Below are 22,219 nucleotides of genomic sequence, written 5' to 3'. Positions count from 1 at the left end.
ATGGAAAACCAATCCTAAGCACTGAGGGGAAAGCTGAAAACTGAAAGGAATGTATAGAGGGCCTATTCGAGGGAGATGAACCTGATGGCAATATTATAGAAATGGAAAAATATGAGAGGTAAGTATGATTCTGCGAGAAGACAGAGCACTGAAATGCAAAAAACCCTCAGAATTCTAGAAAAATGTAATGATTCCAAAGCAGGCAGGGGCTTACAGATGTGAATATTACCAAACTATCAGTTCAATAAGTCATGGTTGCAAAATACTACATAAAAAATTATTTGTAGAAGAATGAGAAAACTGGTAGAGGCTGACCACAGGGATGATTAGTTTGGATTTCAGAGAGATGTAGGAACACGCGAGGCAATACTGTCCCTACGACTTATCTTAGAAGATAGGCTAAGGAAAGACAAACCTACATTTATAGCATTTGTAAACTTAGAGGAAGCTTTTGACAATGTTGACTGGATTACTTTCTTTGAAACTCTAAAGGTAGTAGTGGCAAAATACACGTAGCAAAAGGCTATTTACAACATATATACAGACACCAGATGGTAGGTATAAGGGTCAAATTGTATGAAATGGAAGCAGTAATTGAGAAGTTAGTGAGACAGTGTTGTAGCCTATCTCTAGTGGTGTTCAATTTGTACACTCGGCAAGCACTAAAGAAAGGAGACAAATTCGCTTACTGAAAGTATTTGTATGGATTGTAATCATATGTGGAAGTAACATGTGGACAATAAACAGTTTAAACAAGAAGATAATAGAAGCTTTTGAAATGTGGTACTGCAGAAGATTAGATAGTTAGATCACAAACTAATGAGGAGGTACTGAATAGATTTAGGGACAAAAGGACTTTGTGACAAAACCTGAGTAGAAGAAAGGATCAGTTGATGTGACACCTTCTGAGACATCAAGGGGTTGCCAGCTTAGTATTGGAGGGAAGTGTAGGGGTCCGAATAATGGAGGGAGACCAAGAGACAAATACAGTAAGGTTATTCATAAGCATGTAAGTTGTACGTTATTATTTGGAGATCCAAGGGGCTTGCACAGGATGTATTTTGAAACTTCGATTGTGTGAAACTTAACTCGCACTTTTTCTCACAAGACATATTGAAATCTTTGGATTGGAAAGTCAAGTGGATGGATTGTTTCTTTGTTTCCGAAAATCATTTGACTCGGAACCACACTTATGCTTCTCGTCAAAACTTCGCTCATATGGGGTGTCCAGATATTTTTGATTGGATTGAAGACTTTCTGGTAGGGAGGGCGCAATATGATATCTTGAATGTAAAGTCATCGTCAGATGTAAAAGTAACTTCAGGTGTGCCACGTGAAGTGTGTTGGGACCCATGCTGTTCATGTTGTATAATCATGACTTTGCAGACGATATTAATAGCAACCTCAGAATTTTTGCAAACGATACAGTTATGTGTAATCAAGAACTGTCTGAAAGAAGCTGCATAAATATTCAATCAGATCTTGATAAGATTTGAAAATGATGCAAAGATTGTTAATTTGCTTTAAATGTTCAAAAATGTAAAATTGTGAACTTCAGAAAATAGGGAAAAAAAGAAAAGTATCTGATGACTATAACATCAGTGAATCAGTGATGGAATCGGCCAACTCGTACAAATACCTGGATGTAACACTTTGTAGGGATATGAAATGGAATGATCACATAGGCTCAGTCATCTTCCGTGGGTAAAGGAGATGGTAGACTGCTAGGTAAATGCAATCAGTCTACAACAAAAATTTATTACAAATCACTTGTACAACCAGCTCAAGTGTGTGGACCAAATAGGACTAACAGAGGATATTGAATGTAAACAGAAAAGACCAGCACAGATGTTCGCAGGTTTGTTTGATCCATGGGAGAGTGTCACAGAGAAATTGAACTGTCAGATTGTTGAATATAGGCATAAACTGTCCCGATGAAGTCTACTAACAAAGTTTCAAGAACCGGCTTTAAATGATGACTCTAGAAATATACTACAGCCCCCTATGTATCACTCACTTAGGGATTGTGAGGATAAGATAGAATAATTACTGCACATTAGAGGCATTTAAACAATCGTTCTTTCTGTGCTTCATAAGTGAATGGGATGGGCAGAAGCCCAAATACCCGGTACAATAGGAAGTATCCTCTGCCATGCATTTCACAGTGGTTGGCAGAGTTCAGACGTAGAGAGACTAGCATGATGAGCTGCATTAGTACAGTCTTCAGGCAAGACCACAACAACTACTACAACAATGTTTAATGGAGTGGTATATGTTTGTGTTAAAAAGCTAACTCAGTTCAAGACAAACTGCAGCATAGTAGCTAATAGCAATAATCATGTATATTGTTTCTGGCCTTTTCTAATATCCAAATGTTAAGTATGCCCTTTGATAAAGAAAACTGTCAACCTAAGTTCACAGAAAATGTATCTGAGTGTTACTGTATATGACATGTTAACAACTATTTTGGTTGTTGTCTGTTTTACTTTAACATTAAGCAAATCAATTAATATTGCCACATTTTCTGACATGCAGTGAAGAAAAATATGTTCTAACTGAGAGAAATGATCCGCAGTTTTCTATGTAGATTTAGTTGTTAGTATGACTCTGCTTCATCTAATGTATGATCATTAATCAGCTGTGTGCAGGCTTCATTTCAACAAGTTGGTAATACATACATTTACATCACTATTCTCTTATAAGCTTTGTAATTTAAACATGAAATTGTTTGATAGAGGATGTTAGGACATACAATCCAGGCCAATAGTCTTTATGTTCAGATATATCCCTAACAATTGTATAAATAACAAATATAGTTGACATAATCAACAAGGTTCATTTTCACCAAGCTTTCACACAAACGGGTATCAACAACAACCAGGAGCTTTTTACAGACAATATTATATTGTTTACAGTAGGCTAATGTCTCCAGTCCATTAACTGATTCAGACAGTTACAACTGGGAAGAGCAGGGTTCATTACCCACCCAATAATTTAGGTATCCTTTGGTTTCTCTAGATCGTATAATTCAAAGACAGGGGTGGTTCATTTGAAAAGCTCGTAGCTATTCTTGGGTCCAATTTGGCTTGAGATCTTGCCATAATGACCATGCCAGCCAGAGATTAATCTTTGTTCTTTAGTTCCATTTAGTTGTGATATGTGTGTAAGTCCGGTAGCTCTACAGATGATGAGTAGAATGAAAAACAAATTATGAACATGTGAAGGTAATTATTCAGTTCTTCACAGGAGGCAGCCACGGCTGCAAAATACTAAAGCGAATTCTTTACAGACGAATGGAACAACTGGTAGAACCCGACCTCGGGGAAGATCAGTTTGGATTCCGTAGAAATATTGGAACATGTGAGGCAATACTGACCCTACGACTTATCTTAGAAAATAGATTAAGGAAAGGCAAACTTACATTTCTAGCATTTGTAGACTTAGAGAAAGCTTTTGACAACATTGACTGGAATACTCTCTTTCAAATTCTGAAGGTGGCAGGGGTAAAATACAGGGAACGAAAGGCTATCTACAATTTGTACAGAAACCAGATGGCAGTTATAAGAGTCAAGGGGCATGAAAGGGAAGCAGTGGTTGGGAAGGGAGTGAGACAGGGTTGTAGCCAATCCCCTATGTTGTTCAATTTGTATATTGATGAAGCAGTGAAGGAAACAAAAGGAAAATTCGGGGTAGGAATTAAAATCCATGGAGAAGAAGTAAAAACTGAGGTTCGCCGATGACGTAATTCTGTCAGAGACAGCAAAGGACCTGGAAGAGCAGCTGAACGGAATGGACAGGGTCTTCAAAGGAGGATATAAGATGAACATCAACAAAAGCAAAACGAGGATAATGGAATGTAGTCGAATTAAATCTGGTGAAGCTGCGGGAATTAGATTAGAAAATGAGACACTTAAAGTAGTAAATGAGTATTGCTATTTGGGGAGCAAAATAAATGATGATGGTCGAATTAGAGAGGATATAAAATGTAGACTGGCAATAGCAAGGAAAGCGTTTCTGAAAAAGAGAAATTTGTTAACTTCGAGTATAGATTTAAGTGTCAGGAAGTCTTTTCTGAAAGTATTTGTATGGAGTGTAGCCTTGTGTGGAAGTGAAACGTGGATGATAAATAGTTTAGACAAGAAGAGAACAGAAGCTTTCGAAATGTGGAGTTACAGAAGAGTGCTGAAGATTAGATGGGTAGATCACATAGCTAATGAGGAGGTATTGAATAGAATTGGAGAGAAGATGAGTTTGTGGCACAACTTGATTAGAAGAAGGGATCAGTTGGTAGGGCATATTCTGAGGCATCAAGGAATCACCAATTTAGTATTGGAGGGCAGCGTGGAGGGTAAAATTCGTAGAGGGAGACCAAGAGATGAATACACTAAGCAGATTCAGAAGGATGTAGGTTGCATTAGGTACTGGAAGAAGAAACAGCTTGCTCAGGATAGAGTAGCATGGAGATCTGCATAAAAGCAGTCTCTGGACTGAAGACCACAACAAACAACGTGGGAGGTGAAAATTTAATTGTGGTGAGTTACTGGAATTCCCTAGTAAGAAAATTAGGGGAGTGAAAAAATAGTAGGAGAACATGGGCTGGGGAAAAGAAGTGAAAGGGGAAACCACTGGGTAGAATTTTCCACAGAGCACAATTTAAGCATTTCAAACAACTGGGTTAAGAATCGTGAAAGGATGAGACACCAAAGGAAAGAAAAAGACACCAACAGCTTTCAGATATTTATGTAGGTCCCTGTAATGGTAAGATATTTAGAAACCAGATTTTAATGTGCAAAACATTTAAAAACGCAGGCTAGTACTGTCACTACAATTTGGTGGCTATGTTCTGCAGCTTAAAAATGAAGAAATTGCAGAAAGTTTGGATATTAGGGTTAATGAATTAATAAATCTAAAGAACCAGAGGTTGTTGAAAGTATCAAGGTGAGCATTAGGGAACAATTGACTGATAAAGGAGAAAGGAATACAATAGAAGATGAATGAATAGCTTTGATTGACGTTATAGTGAACGCAGCCACATGTTGTGATGGTAACAATGCCACATGTAGAGGCCCCTGGTCTGAGAAGCCAGGACTCCAGTCAACTTCATGTGTTTATGGCACACATGACAATGAACGTACTTGGCAGTTGAGCCAAAACCTTGGAAAAATTTGATGATAGTCACCATGTCTTCCCCCTATGCAGCCGGCAATGAATGTCTAGTAAATTTTTCTGTCATGTCCATTGCTTAAAAAGGAAAAAAAAACCACACAACTACATTTTGGACAATAATAAATGCACAACACCAACAAAACCATACACAAACATGAAAGAATAAACATCAGTACATCAAATCAATAGAACCCACTAACAGAGTGGCACACTATTGCAAACACAACTTAACCCAATTATCACACAAAGCCAAGTGACTCATTATCATACATTTTACAGACAACTTCAGACATGAGCATCCAGACAAGAGAACACCACCAAATACTACATCACATCATCTGCAGATGTGAGCGGACTCAAAAACACTGCGTCACCGTGACATCACGCAACTCACTTACGTCACAGGTCAAAGTAGACACTTCCCTTGACTTGATGGTCACAGAGACAAGAAGACAAAGCCCAGTAGAAATCTGTGGACAACACAAGAAATACTGAATGTAATTGATGAAAGTAGAAAATATGAAATTGCAACAAATGAAGCATGTGAAAGAAAATACCAATGTATAAAAAATGAGATTGACAGAAAGAGCAAAATGACTAAGCAGGAATGGGTCAAGAATAAGTGCATGACTGTAGACTTATGTATGCGTAGGAGAAAGATAGGTGATGCTTACAGGAAATTAGAGACACCTATGAAGAAAAGAGAACAAGCTGTATGAATATAGAGAGTGCTGATGACAAGCCAATATGAAACAAAGAAGGGAAAGTTGAAAGGTGGAAGAAATTTGTAGAAGGGATAGACAAGGGAAATGAAGAGAGTATTATAGAGAGTGAAGAAGAAATAGATTAAGTTGACATGAGAGATCTGAAACTATGAGAGCAATTTTGTGGAGCACTGAAAAACCTTTGTCATAACACTGCACCTGGTTTGGACATTATTTCCTCAGAACTGTTGGGACCCATGACACCAGACACCTCATTCCACCCAAGCTGTGCTTACTTCTGTTGGGCAATTCCTTCTATTCCATTGGGTATATTCACAGAAACTCGTAAAATTAATATTTTAGGTTATTTTATAATTTCATTGACACTGAAATACGATAATCACTTTTTATGTCATCTCAGTGTACATTTGGTTCTGCATTATTACTCTGATATTCACACTTAAGTGTTTGGTGGAAGGTTTGAGACCCATTTTGACCATTTCCCTACCAGTCCAATCTCAGATAGCTTGTGGGGAAAATGAACACTTAAATCTATTAATCTGTTCTGTTTTCTCATGTTTTATTAAAATGGTCATATCTCCCATATAGACAAGAATTGAAAAAATATTTTGGGATTTGGAGGAGAAAGTTTGTGATTGAAATTTTGCAGAAAGATCTCACCGTGGGAAAAAAAACCCTTCATTTTAATGTTTGGCAACTTGTATCATATTTATGACACCCTCTCCCCTATTTCATGCTAATACAAAATGAGCTACACTTCTATGAATCTTATGTGCACACATGTGCAATCTTTTGTGTAGAATACTTCACTCTGTGGTTCTAGTTGGAATCCCTAATTCATGAGATATGTGTCAAGTAGGTTTGGGAGGGTTTTGTAAGAACACCTGTTGAACAGCTCAGGCACTTTGTTCATTGCCTGAAGGCTGCACTGTGCATGGAAGATCCAAACACTGTTGATCTGTGTGAACTTTGTACCACACCTCAGGGGAATACGGAAGTGTCAGATTCCACCCATCTGCTTTGACCCACGACATCATCAAGATGATGGAAATGGCTATTCTAAGTGTCTCCAATATGGCGCCTATGATATCACTACATACACACAGCAACAAACGCGAAGATACGTATAAATAAGACAATAACATCTCCCTCCAAAAATACAATCAAACTAATGGGACAACCACGGGTAAATGGGGGGGTTTTAGGGAGGGGACAAGCTAAATATAACAGTAAACAAAACACCATGATCCCAAAATATGCTGCTATAAAACGCTTTGATAAATTACCAGATGAAATAAAATGTCTGACAGGCAGCAGTAATAGTTTCAAAAACAAATTGAAATCATACCTCCTTGAAAACTCCTTCTATGCCATAGATGAATTCTTGAATATGAGTAAATAAATCTGGAGATACAATATATGCATTTTGTGCCATTTAAGGGAATGGGATAGATAGTAGAAATATTGAGGTATAACATTATAATGTAAACATAAAAAAAAAGAAAAAAAGCTGTTTCCAGTGCACATTTCTTGTGCATTTGACACGTTCCACATCATAACGCTTTTCCGTGCTATTGATCAATGGAACACGTAACTAACTAACAGAAGATGAACAAAAACATAATTACAAAATCTGCAGTAATTGGACACTTCCCTCGACCTATATAGGTCAACGGCAGCTGACGATACCAAAACACCAACGCCAAACAGCAAAAACTACAGAAATTGAAATCACCCATTTCCCTTGACCATAGCTGATGGTACCAAAACACCTATAACTACTTATAAAAATACAAAAATTGGAATCGGTCATTTCCCTTGACCTATATAGATCAACTGTAACTACTGATATGGAAAAACCAACACCTACAGCTATGAAAAACAGAACCACAACACCTCAAAAATTAAAAACTCAAACATCCCTATGTAAATTAAAACACATTCAATACATAATAAATGCACAGAACATTACCACTCGAGAAAAATAGACCCAAAAAAACAATTGCTTACCAACAACAAATTTCGGCCTGCCATCCTAAACACACACACACACACACACACACACACACACACACACACACACACACACACACCACCACCAAACAACAAGACGACATCTACAAACACAATCAACTCAAACTCCGCGCCGTAATGACGTCACACACAACAACACCCTTACGGCATGGGTCAAAGCAAATGGGTGGAATCGGACGCTTCCGTTGACCCCACAATGGTACTCCTGTCAAGTGCTTCTCTTCCATATTGTCTTTGAAAATTGTGCTGCACAGGAACGTAAGATTTTGTCTTGTTGTGACACCACAGAAAACACTGCACCTTCTTCTCACAAGATGCCATATTAAAACAGCAGAGATTGTAATGCTCTCTACTCAGTTTCTACCTGCAAGAAGGATATGCAAACAAACGATAATTTGTTCTTTCATTTGGCACAAATGACAAATTTGTAAGTACTATAGTTTTTTGTAAAATAAATATTGATAATTGTACACAGATTTCAGGCCTACTCTATACAGGGCTATTACAAATGATTGAAGTGATTTCATAAATTCACTGTAACTCCATTCATTGACATATGGTCAAGACACACTATAGTTACGTAGAAAAACTCATAAAGTTTTGTTGGGCTGAAGCCGCACTTCAGATTTCTGCCGCCAGAGCGCTCGAGAACGCAGTGAGGCAAAATGGCGACAGAAGCCGAGAAAGCGTATGTCGTGCTTGAAATGCACTCTCATCAGTCAGTCATAACAGTGCAACGACACTTCAGGACGAAGTTCAACAAAGATCCACCAACTGCTAACTCCATTCGGCGATGGTATGCACAGTTTAAAGCTTCTGGATGCCTCTGTAAGGGGAAATCAAAGGGTCGGCCTGCAGTGAGCGAAGAAACGGTTGAACGCGTGCGGGCAAATTTCACGCGTAGCCCGCGGAGGTCGAGGAATAAGGCAAGCAGGGAGCTAAACGTACCACAGCCGACGATTTTGGAAAATCTTACGGAAAAGGCTAAAGCAGAAGCCTTACTGTTTACAATTGCTACAAGCCCTGACACCCGATGACAAAGTCAAACGCTTTGAATTTTCGGCGCGGTTGCAACAGCTCATGGAAGAGGATGCGTTTAGTGCGAAACTTGTTTTTAGTGATGAAGCAACATTTTTTCTTAATGGTGAAGTGAACAGACACAATGTGCGAATCTGGACGGTAGAGAATCCACACGCATTCGTGCAGCAAATTCGCAATTCACCAAAAGTTAACGTGTTTTGTGCATTCTCACTGTTTAAAGTTTACAGCCCCTTTTTCTTCTGCGAAAAAAACGTTACAGGACACGTGTATCTGGACATGCTGGAAAATTGGCTCATGCCACAACTGGAGACCGACAGCGCCGACTTCATCTTTCAACAGGATGGTGCTCCACCGCACTTCCATCATGATGTTCGGCATTTCTTAAACAGGAGATTGGAAAACCGATGGATTGGTCATGGTGGAGATCATGATCAGCAATTCATGTCATGGCCTCCACGCTCTCCCGACTTAACCCCATGCGATTTCTTTCTGTGGGGTTATGTGAAAGATTCGGTGTTTAAACCTCCTCTACCAAGAAACGTGCCAGAACTGCGAGCTCGCATCAACGATGCTTTTGAACTCATTGATGGGGACATGCTGCGCTGAGTGTGGGAGGAACTTGATTATCGGCTTGATGTCTCCCGAATCGCTAAAGGGGCACATATCGAACATTTGTGAATGCCTAAAAAAACTTTTTGAGTTTTTGTATGTGTGTGCAAAGCATTGTGAAAATATCTCAAATAATAAAGTTATTGTAGAGCTGTGAAATCGCTTCAATCATTTGTAATAACCCTGTATATCTACCACAAGAAATATAGGTCGGTTTTTCTTATTAGGGGCTGTGACACATGAACAGTGTCATACTTTATTGCAGGAAACCATCTGTTCATTAGTCTACCTGAATGAAGGTTACTTTGTGCAGTAGGATGTTTCAGCCAGACATAATAGTTCTGAATGTAACGTTGTTGTGAAGTGTGGTTTGGCCAAACCTGGTCCATAAACAGATATTCAAATGCATTTACACCGACTGACCAAACACAAAGGAGCACACTTCCGTCCCCCCCCCCCCCCTCCCCCTGTCGTTAAATAGCATCAGACTAGAACAATTGAATCACATGTGAGTACCATTTTTAGTGCCTTAAAATGAGGAATATCCCCCTGAAACTATTTCTTATCACTCCCAAAATCCATAAACTTTAAAAAAAAAAAAAAAAAATTAAAAAATGTGAGAAGTATAGATTTACTACTCACAACATAAAGGAGGGGTTGAGCTGCAGACAGGTACAATGAACAGATGCTAAACATTTAAGCTTTTGTACTTGCGTGTGTGTGTGTGTGTGTGTGTGTGTGTGAGAGAGAGAGAGAGAGAGAGAGAGAGAGAGAGAGAGAGAGAGAGATTTTGGAGGGAGGATGTTTTTGTCTGAAATGTTTAGCAGTCTTTTCATTGTGCCTGTCTGCAACTTAATCTGTCCCCTATTTTGAGTAGCAGTCTATCCTTTTTATATTGTTGTTATTCCATCCTGGACTCTCCATTTTTTTAAAAAACTTCTGCCGTAACCTCCCTGTCACATATATCATTCATGTGAAAGACTTGACATATAACTGTTAATATTCATTGATCACAATATCCTATTTGCACTCCATCTTTTTATGTGGGAATGACAGTCAACCAACTGTTAACTTATTATAATGACTACCCCCAGACTTTACAAGGGACAGTTTGACCACTCAGTGACAGGGAATGGACTACCTCAACAACTGCTTCACAACTTGTGCTATCTGAATCCCTCCATCTGCTCTCACTTCCTCCAACAACATTCCAACCTCTTCATCTCATAGTAGTACTTGCACCCTACATTCTCAGTTATCTGTTGAAAGTATTCCAATCTCTGACTTCCTCTACAATTTTTATCCTCTACAGCTTCCTCTAGCACCATTGAAACTGTTCTCTGATGACTTAACACACATCCTGTCACCATTTCCCTTCTTCTTGTCAGTGTTTTCCACATATCCTTTCTTCACTGGTTCTGTGGAGAACCTCCTCATCCCTTACCTTATCAGTCCACCTGCTTCTCAACATTTGTCTATGACACCATGCCTCAGTCGATTTGATTGTCTTCTTTCCAAGTTCCCCACAGTCCATGGAGCACTACCATTACCATTCAGTACTGTGCCCTAAGCATACATTCTCAGACAGTTCTTCTTCAGATTATGGTACAGATAACATTTTATATCACAGGCAATCTGTTTTATGTCATATGGAAGCCTTCACTCTTACAAATGAAAATGTTTTGAACTAAACATTGACATTTGGCTGAGATGCCATTATTGCCACTAGAGCCCATATAGATTTATGTTATTTCTGTACGTTTATCAATAATACTGTTAGTTTGAAATTGGAATTGGTATTTTATTGGAGACTAACATAAAACTTCATGTTTACGGGCAAAGCTTCATCAGTAGTTGGTATAATGCTCTCTTCTTGAATTATAGCTTAGTGACATTACTGATTCTGTTTTTTATCTCTGTTGGTGAAGAAAGTTGGATTCTCATTTTCTGCATCACTTAGCAGTGGAACAGAACATGAAAAGATTCATAACAGCATGTGGTGTTATCACATAGAGATTGCTAAAGAGGTCTTCCTTGATCTTTTTAACTTGCTATTATTTCAAGTGAAAAATTTTTCTCAGCCAAACATTAGACTTCAGACTTTTACTGTACAGCTGGAAAAATGGTTTAAACCTGAACATGTCATCTCTGTTTTTCTCTCTCCCAAAGACATGGGCTTCATGAAAACATCCTAAATAAGTGCACATGGCCATTTAGTATGTTTCTTGTTCAACTTATAGTGGGTGTTGAGTGCTGATCAGAAATTCAAAATTTAGATACTTCTCATGACTTAAGAGCCCATGTCTTAACAGCTGTGTGTGTGTGTTTTAGTTACTATTAGTTATGCAAGATAAATGGTATTGTATGTTTCTGTAAATAAATTAAAGAGTCACATCTGCTACATCTGTGTACACACTCTGCAAGCTGCCATATGGTGTGTGGCACAGGGTACCTTGTACACTACTATTAATGTTGAGAATTAGTCAATAAAACAGCTCGTTTTTTCTCTTCTTTGTTAGTGCACAGTTGTCAAATATTACAAAACAATTTCCAATGTTCATTCCATGATTCAAATCATTTCTTGATCTACCTTTCCATATCAAAATTTATGTGCTTCTTTCACACTGAAAATGCAGTGTTTCATTAAAGCCAATAGAACTACGCTAGTAGATCAGTTATTATTAACTAATTTTTTTAATTGTTATTGTTTGGCCAGTGTAATGTTGAGAATCTATGTAGGAGCCTCCAGGTATCACTTCATCTGATAATATTAGTAGTAGTGTTGGAGGAATAGTATATGATGTCATAGCAGTTTGTTATTTTGAAACTGTAATTAACAATGTTGCAGCTCTCTTATCTATTCTAAAATTTTTCATGAAATAATACAATGACTGCAGGTGTTGCATTGGATACTGTCATGTAAAATAAAATTAAGAATTTAAAAAATGCCCACAATCAAACTTTAAAAATATTTGTAACTAAATATGCACTTTGTTTACAGCGTTTCACTAATGAAGATCATTTGACTGTACATAAAAAGAAACATGATATGGTTCTAAACTTGGGAAGTGCACAAAAATCAAATCTTTTCAGTGGTAAGTATTAAGTGCTAATCCCTCTATCAGTTTATATTTGTAACTGTTGATCAAACTGAGAATTAAAAGTTTTCATAGTTACCTTGTATATATGTGGCTATTAGGTTCATTTGAACATATTGGCTTGCTGACGACTTAAGGAATGCTATCCATGTGCTTTTTTTCTCAGAAATTGTAATGTAAATTATTATAGAGAACATTAGTTTCATTAACCTGAAGTCATAAACCAAACCCAGTGGTGTTCGAAAGCCAGATGTCCATATTGTTCAAGTGGAAATGACATGATAGTAGAAACACTTCCTGTAGTCAGCAGAATTTGTCCGTGCTCTTTTAGAAGTATGTAAATTTGAGCTGTTCTGTACGTTTGATCTGTTACCTATAATTGTACTAGTTGTGTGGTGTATATTGTTATATAAACTGAAAGCAATTTAAGCTTTTTTTTTCAAACAGTGGAAAGTCCAGGTTGGAAAAGCAGCAATATTATGGAAAGGATAGAGTCCAACTCACTATAAAGATGACATGTTAAGCTACAGACAGGCACAACAAAAAGATTGTCACACATTGAACTTTTAGCCAAAGCCTTCTTCACGCCTTAGGCACACATGACCACTATCTCCGGCCGCTCTTGCCAGACTGCAAACTGCAACAGTCATGTTGAACTAAAGGAGCAATCCAGAGTGGGACAATGAAGGGGGAGGGATAGCAAGATAGTGATGGAGGGAGAGAAGAATGCTGCCTGGTGGAGTGTGCAGGGACTAGATGGCAGCAGGACAAGTGTCCCAGGTGCTGCATTGGGAGCCTATGGGGGAGGGAGGTGGGGGAAATATAGAGCAAAAAAGGAGAGGAGCAGAGGAGGGGGAAAGGCTGGTGGGTGCATTGGCAGAGAGTGGTGCACAATGAAGGTGAGAGGATGTGAATTCAGAGGAGATGATAGGACAGAGGGGGCAGAAACTGTTTGGTGGAGGGAGTGGAGATGGTCTTTGTCTGTCATCATGCATTGAAGTGAGGGACTTCCTGCCCAAGATCATTCCTACCCCTCTTAAATTGGTGTTCTGTTACCCATCCGCAACATCCTAGTCCATCCCTATGCCACTCCCAGTTCCAAACCCTTTTCACAGGGATCATATCCCTGTGGAAGGCACAGATGCCATATCTTCCCAATCCACCCATCCAGCACTTACTGTTCCAATCCTGTCATAGGCTTATCCTACCACATCAATGGTTGGACCATCTGTGAAAGCAGCAATGTCATGCATCAATTCTGCTGCAGTCGTTGGTGTGACTACCAACTAGCTGTCCAACAGGATGAATGGCCACTGCCAAACTGTGACCAAGAGCAAAATCGAGTACCCTGTGTACAGTATGCAGCTGAACATAACGTGCTCGATTTCAATGGCTGCATCACAACCCAGGCTATATGGATCCTCCCCTCCATCAGTAGCTCTTCTGAACTGTGAAGAAGGGAGTTATCCTTACAACACATTCACTGCTCCCAAAATTATCCCGGCCTCAACATATGGTAACCTACTGTCCCCACACCCCCCACCCAACACATATCACCCCCTCTTGCCTATCACCTGCTCCCACTTCACATCCCCTTACCCTTATTGTGTGCTACTCCCTGCCAATGCACCCAATGGTCCTCCCCCTTCTCTGCTCCTCTCCTTTTCAGTGACACCCATTGATAGATCATCTCACTGCCTTTAGAAGGCTCCGTTCCCAGATGCACCACCTGATAAAATGATGGAAACAAGAATAGTGGAAACAGTATGTTTCAACCATCAGACCACATACCTATCCTTCGCAGGTTTGGCTAAGATCAGACATCTGTACAGATACCAGACATCTGTAGGTGTACCTGGTTTTAACTTGAATGGTACTGTCTACACTGACCCAGGTGCTGTCTCCAAACATTTTGCTCTACATTGTGCTCGACCCTCAACTTCCGAGAATCATCAACCCATCTTTTCGTGTTCTAAAACAGTGATTGGAGTGAAGCAATTCTGTTATACTACACACCACCTGAAGCCATATAGTTCTCCATTCAGTGAATTGGGAATCTGATACAGCTTCAGGGCCGGACCGCATCCACAACCAAATGATGAAGCACCTACCAGGTATCTGTCACATGTGCTTGCTTGTGTGAATGTGTGTGTGTGTGTTTTCATTTTTGAAGAAGGCTTTGGCCAAAAGGTCAGTGTGTAACTGTCTTTTCATTGTGCCTATCTGCAGATCAGCGTGTCATCTTTACGGTGAGTAGAAATTTATCCTTTTCATAATATTGTTAATCCAATGTTTTCTCAAAAAAAAAAAAAAAAAAAAAGAAAAACCCACACTCTTAAGGATTCTGTTGCTACAATGACCACATTACTGATTCTGCATTAAATTAGCACATTGGAACAACAGTAATTAGTATGTTGGAGCTTCATTTCCACCCATGTATATTTATCCTCATTTTGTAGGTTCCCCTATGCAATTTTGTGGTCAGTCACACTGTAGGATCTCAAAACTTCCTATGAGACTGCCGAGAATAGTTCTAGTGACTTGAAATCTCCTTGTCTGGATCCTCTTTCAGTTCTGACTTTCTCGCTATCCCAGTGTATCTTCAGTGGAAGGCTTATTACTGTTGTGTATATTCTAAAGTGTACTAACACCTCCAAGGGGGTGTGCCATTCTTTGGTGGGTTCGTGCTTGGCTACTATGGGGCGTCGGCCTTTGCAATATCTTTCCCCTTCCATGCTGTATGCCTATCCTCTCGCTATTCTTTTTCGCCTCCTTGGGGAAAATGTCTGGGATGTTTTTGGAAATGTGTTATGCATATTCAGTCACCAATATCAGAACAGTCACTCCATTCTCTTTCATTCCTTCTTTCTTTTTGTGTTCCTCTTCTCCTATCCTTCTTCCACTTTCGTGTTTGAGGTTCCTCTTTTCTTCTTCCTCCCTGTGCACTCCTGAAGACCAGCCCACGAGTCTGATGTGTAACAAGTGACTGGGTAGCGCGTAATTTCCAGCCTTGGGTTGACAGGTAGGGTTTGCATGTACCCCTGGTACAAGCCAGGCCAAGGGAGGGATGATTGCCTGAGCTGCTACCTTCCCAAAGTGTCGATTGGTCCCTGTGTCAGGAGTTTGAGAGGTGCAAACAATCTCCTAAGGCGAGCATACCCCCTTCTGAAGGGGCCCCAGTTGGAAGGAGCTCGCCATCAGAGATGCTGGGAATTATGGGGGATTTTCTCGCAATGAGCAAATCATTGTCACAGTCGACAACTATGAAACAGAAATGGAATGAGGCTAACAATTCAAAGACCCTCCCAGCTGCATCAAGGTTCCTTGTCGTTTCATGTACTGAAGACAGTCGGTCCTTCACTATGGTAAATCTGTTAATAATTCTGAAAGGTGTTGATGCAATTGCTGATTCTGTGAAATCCTGCTCTCGTTTATGCAGTGGCACTTTGCTTTTGGAGATTACTTCTAATTCTCAGACACAAAAACTGCTTGCAGCTCCCTTCCTCCATGGCTGTGCTGTTTGTGTTGAGACCCATTGAATGCTGAATTCTTCCTGTGGTGTTATTTACACAAGGATGCTCTGTGGTGTGACCAAGGCAGAAATCCAAATGTACCTCTCTGATCAAGGTGTCATTGCCGTCCATTGGATGATAAAAAAGGTTGATGCCTCCTTAGTGTACACACACACACACACACACACACACACACACACACACACACTCTTTCTCACACTCACTTTTGATAGAATGATTCTTCTGTCAAAGGTCAAAGCAGCTTACGAAGTTATCACAGTCAGACCGTATATTCCGAACCCGAAGTGCTGCTATCAGTGTCATTGTTACAACCACACTTGAGAGTCCTGTTGACACCCAGCCAAAAGTGTGTAACATGTGGTAGGGATGCTCACAAGGGCAATTGTCTGTCTCCTTCTCTCCGCTGCATCTGCAATGACGACCATGCCACCTCCTCCCACGATTATCCAGTGTATCTCGATCAGCAGGCTGTTCAGGAGATGTGGGTGAAGGAAAAAGTGCCTTACCCAGTCTTTCGCAAATTGTTGGCTAGTCGGAAACCCTGGGTTCTATCATCTGGCACCTACCGTGGTGTCCTTGCTATGTCTCGCTCCATGAAGGACATGCCAACGCAGACATGGGACCTCAAGTTTAGCAGCATGATTGTGAAATTGCCCAGCATCATGGTAACATCCCCATCTCCTTCTCCAGCTGTACAAAACACCACCAAACTTCTGCCACACAGGGTGAAGTCACCAGCTGCACAACCAGCAGACCAGAAAGGACAGAGGAATACTCCCATGAAGACTTCCTACATCCCTCCAGCCAACCAACATCTGAGTCTTCCTCTGCTCACCAGAAAGGCTCAAAGAAGTCAAACAAAGGCAAACGGTCTTCTCCATCGCATACCTGAAGATCCTCTTCGACGGTGTCATCACGTGGTACCCTCACCCGGCCAACGTCCGTGTCGCCAGTGCGCACCACCAACATTTTTTCTGCACTGGATTCCGCATGCCAACAGCAGAAGAATGCTGACATTCCTGTAGACCTCATGGAGCAGGATATTCCTGCCTCTGTGCCCTGTAACAGCAAGTCTTCGAAGGCTAGCACTCAGCAGCCACTGAGACGACAACCCTTCATTTTGCCCTCCCCATGACTCTCTTCCAATGAAATGATTGCGGCCTTCGATTCAACAAAGAGGATTTGCGGCTGCTCTTAGAATTGCTGCTTCCACTTGTTCTCTGCCTTCCAGAAATGAAATTGCATACTCATGACCGCTTTTAGCTCTTGCATTTCTCCCTGGTCCGTTATGACCTTCCCCCTGAGGTCGGCATTCCATCTCATGGGGGAGCTATGATGCTCATATGGGATGACATTCGTAGTCAACGCAGCTCTCTGACGACCCAGCTTGAAGCTGCCACAGTGCACATTTTACTTCCTCACTTGGTCCTTTCCCTTCATACAGTGTACATCCCTCCATCATTCGATGTCACCAGGGCAGATTTCCTCCTGCTTATTGGGCAACTACCTCACCCCTTTTTTCTTTAATGCATACTGTCCTCTTTGGTGTTCTCCCAGAACCTGCCAGAGAGGTGCCATCTTGGCTGACCTTCTTAATCAGCTTAACCTCTTCTGCCTTAGCACAGGAGCACCCACATTCCTTTTAGACTCCATGCAAACTATTCCCATTTGGACCTAATCGTCTGCACTGCCCAGCTTGCCCATTGTTCAAGTTGTCAGTTCTCTTTGACACATACTTGAGCGACCATTTCCCATGTGCTGTCCGTTTGCTGACTCCTACGCCACCTGTATGCACACCCAAATGGCAGCTTACTAAGGCTGAATGGAGGCTTTACTCCTACCTGACTACTTTCAACGAACAACATTTCCCCAGTTGTGATGGCCAGGTTGAATATCTTACAAACGTTACTCTTACTGCTGCAGAATGTTCAGTTCCTCGCACTTCCTCTTTACCACGGTGTGTCCTGGTTCCTTGTTGGCCTGAGGCATGCCGCGACACAATTCGCGTGCGGAGACATGCTCTCCGCATTTTTAACCATTTTCCTACGATGACAAACTACGTTCATCATAAGCAGTGTGGGTTCCTGGTCACGTCGGTCTGACAGGAAACGAGGCTGCAGAAGCTGCTGCCAAGGCTACTGGCCTCATACCTCAGCCCACTAGTTCTTACATTCCTTCTGATGATTTCTGTGTTGCCGTCTGTCAGCACCTGGTTTTACTCTGGCATCACCACTGGTCTTCCCTTCATGGGAACTAGCTCTGGGTCATTAAGCCTCTCCCAGTGGCTCGTACAACCTCCTCTCGGCCCTCTCGCTGCATAACTAGGTTACTTATTGGGCTTTGCCTTTTTAGCCATCACCATTTGTTAAGTGGTGCTCCCCAACCACTTTGTGCACATTGCGCGCAACTTTTGACTGTGCATCATTTCACGACAGAATATCCTTTTTTTAAGCTCTTATGTTCCCCTTTATGCTTACCATCTGAGTTATCAGCCATTTTAGCGAACGACGTGTGGGCTGTTGACCCCGTTTTACTTTTTATCTGTCGTAGCAATATGGCGAAGGCCATTTAATTCTTAGTTCTGGATCTCCATTTCTCTGTGATGTATTTTATAGACCTTTCTCCCTGTCCCTGCTTTTAATTGCCTACTCTTCCGTCAGTTGGGATTGACATGTAGTTGTTTTTAATTCCTCTCTTTGTCTTTGTGTTCTACAGTTTTGATATGGGTGTGTGTGACCCCAGTTGTTTTTGCACCCTAAAAAACAAAACGAAACAAACTGTCTACTAACATTGGTTGAACTAACACCTTTTTTTCCCCTTCAAGGGTTGTTGGATTGTTTAAAATTGAGATTGATCTTTCTGTAAAGAAACTGAGAATCATAGGCAAAGTGGTAATTCATAATCATTTCTCCATTCTTTAGTTTCCTTCAGAACTTGAAAATTGTTGATTTTGTCATATCTATAGTACTACATCAAGACAATTCATTTTTTAACATATATAATAATAGGGGGGGGGGGGGGAGAGAGAGAGAGAGAGAGACAGAGAGAGAGAGAGAGAGAGAGAGAGAGAGAGAGAGAGAGAGAGAGAGTGTGAGTGAGTGAGTGTGTGCACGGGGGGGGGGGGGGGGGGGGGTGTTATTGGTGAAATGAATTCTTTGTTCTTGGCTAATGTGCAGCAAGGTTCTGTTCAGGCAGGCAGAATTCAGACTCTGCAATTATTGATGCCTTTGCGGTGCTTTGAGATTGGATGCTCTCCTGTGCTATTCTAACAGTTTATAGAATGGTGAGGGAGGAGACTGAAAAATAAATGTTATATAACGTAATTAGACTGAAAAGTAAGGGGTGAATTGTTGCAAAACCATGTAAAAAGAATACAGACAATTGTTCTGTTAACTATATCTAGTACATACAGTTTAAGAATTTGTAGTTTTTTGAAATCAAGAAAACTGAACAAATATTTGTATTGTATTCAGTTATCCCTACACTATAGCAGTTACGTGGTGTCAAAGCACTCGACATGTAATACATAGGTTAATGTTCCCACTGAAAGACTGAAGCCGAAACAAGGCCCCTGGATTAAACAACATTACCTCCGAACTGTTGATGTCATTGGGAGAGCCAGCAATGACAACACTATTCCACCCGGTGTGCAAGATATATGAGACAGGATAATTACCCGCAACTTCAAGAAGAATGTAATAATTCCAATTCCAAAGAAAGCAGGTGCTAACAGGTGTAAATATTACTGAACTAATAGTTTAATAAGTCATGCTTTCATAATACTAACACGAATTATTTACAGAGAAACGGAGAACATGGTAGAAGCCTAAAGTGACCACCAAAGGTGGCACATGGAAAAATACCCAGGTATAAAATGAATGTGAAGTGTATTGTAACACATATAAACAGCTGTCTGCAATGGGAGTTAGTTTTGAACACATAATTGCAAACAATTCACTTCTTGAATATTGAAAGAATAATATCTGAAGACTGAAGATGCGAAATGTCGCAGTAAACTGAAAGTTCAGAAATGCACTGTCCATGCATTATAAGTGTTCCACAGTCAAAGTCCTGAAGAGATGCACAAAAGTTTAAGCCTCGTGTTCGACAGATGAAAAACAAATAACAAATGCTACAAAGTCTGATTGCTGGTCACGCATTGGAGGCCATGTCTCTTTGGTGTAGAGTCCACGAATGATGTAGAGCTGTAGAACCATAGCTGGCAGCTCTTGGAGGTGAAGCTCAACATAGATGATGTTGTCGTTGTAGGAGCAGCTCCAGAGTGAGCTCCTTATCGTGAGAATGCTTTTACAATTGGCACCTGACTCAGGAAACTCAATTGGAGTGAACTTCTCAAGCATAGCCCAGTGCTGGCCTAAATACTGCATGGGTGCCAGGATACTGCAGGTACTACTTTCAGTCATGTGGTCTGCAGAGGAGAAAAGGTCTGCGGAACCAGTGATGTGTGCCGCCCCTTGGGTTGCTGTCTAGCTGCCAGGCTGAGTGCAACGATACCTTGTCTGTCATCTGAAAAGGTGTCCCCTGCCAGGTCCGTGTCCACGTAACCTGTCTGTGTTGGTTGCTGGCTGTGTAGGTGCGAACCTTTGACACAGCAAAGCTGAGTTCCGTAAAGATCAGTTTGGATTCCAGAGAAATGTTGGAACATGCGAAATAATGCTGACCATACAACTTCTCTTAGAAGACAGGTTAATGAAAGACAAACCTACATTTATAGACTTAGAGGAAGGTTTTGACAGTGTTAACTGGAATATACACGTTTTGAAATTTTGAAGGTGGCAGGGGTAAAATACAAGGAGAGATAGGTTATTTAAAACTTGTACAGAAAGCAGTGTGCAGTAATACAAGTAGAAGGGCATGAGTGGGATGCGTTGTTTGAAACTGAATGTTGTTCAATCTGTGCATTGAGCAAGCAGTAAAGAAAAACAGGGATAAATTTGGAAATTGAATTAAAGTTCATGGAGTTAAAATAAAAATTTGAGGTTTGCTGATGACATTGTAATTCTGTCAGAGACAGCAGAGGAATTGGATGAGCAGTTGAACTGAGGGGACAGTGTGTTTAAAAAAGAACCTAAGATGAAGAATATTAACAAAGGCAAAACAATGGTAATGGAGTTTAGTCGAATTAAATCAGGTGATGCTAGGGAAATTACACTTGTGTTCAGAAAAACAGAATACCTTGAACAACTGGAGATATGATGATCATATTCGTAGGACATGTGGATTAGTATGTTCTGCAGAAATGATTAGCATTTCAGTCAGCTCGGTTCAGCATGTGTCCTGTTGCCAGGTAGGCACAGGGTCTACCATGGGCCCAGATAACTTGCTCCATGCGTGATAGCATTGACGCGTATAAGGCGTGATGGCATCATATGGTATACCCATCCATGCTGCGTTCACCTGGTGGTTCCAGATCCATCTGTGATGGTTAGCAATGGATCACAGTGCTGCGCTTGTTGTTTCACCATATTGCACAAATTTTTGTTTGGCAACAAGTCTGGTGATCTGGCGGGCCAGGGAAAAAGGCTAAGGTCCTGTGACACCAAGAAGGCATGTGTTCATGAAGCAACATGTGATTGTGCATTGTTTTGCTGAAAAATGGCATCTTGGGTGTTGTGCAGATAGGATGTGGCTACGGGTCGCAGGACGTCGTTCACATAGGTCACACTGGTCGCAGTGCAGGACGCACACCAGCTATGATTTGTAGTTGTATCCAGTAGCACCCCACACCATAAAGCCTTGAGTTTGTGCTGTCTCTAGCAAACCAAAATGCGGCCATTATTTTCAAACAAACAGAACCTGAATTAGTCCATAAACACTACCTGATGCCATTCCTGTGCCCAATGATATCATTGCCATCTCGCATTTTTCTGCACATTCGTCAAAGGTAGACGGAGAAGTGGACGATGCACATGTAACCCATGCTATAATAAACCCCTGATAGTGTACGATGTGTTGCGGTGTTCCGGCAGAGCAGAGGAGGATGCACAACTGT

The 22,219-nt window shown here is 40.8% G+C and overlaps 1 protein-coding gene across 2 annotated transcripts in view; it reads left to right on the top strand.

Annotated features, from left to right (window-relative positions):
* LOC124556547 (cyclic AMP-responsive element-binding protein 5) overlaps window positions 1-22,219 on the top strand; it is a 160,105-nt gene that overhangs the window by 1,477 nt on the left and 136,409 nt on the right. For both annotated transcript variants that reach the window (XM_047130503.1, XM_047130504.1), the window contains exon 2: window positions 12,577-12,670. In XM_047130503.1, the coding sequence (XP_046986459.1) occupies window positions 12,577-12,670 (94 nt within the window). The remainder of the gene's footprint in view (window positions 1-12,576; window positions 12,671-22,219) is intronic.

This window comes from Schistocerca americana, chromosome X (genome assembly GCF_021461395.2).
Source record: "Schistocerca americana isolate TAMUIC-IGC-003095 chromosome X, iqSchAmer2.1, whole genome shotgun sequence".
Classification (NCBI taxonomy): domain Eukaryota; kingdom Metazoa; phylum Arthropoda; class Insecta; order Orthoptera; family Acrididae; genus Schistocerca; species Schistocerca americana.
The sequence above is the reverse complement of the archived record's forward strand: the minus strand, read 5'-3'. Positions and strand labels throughout refer to the sequence as shown.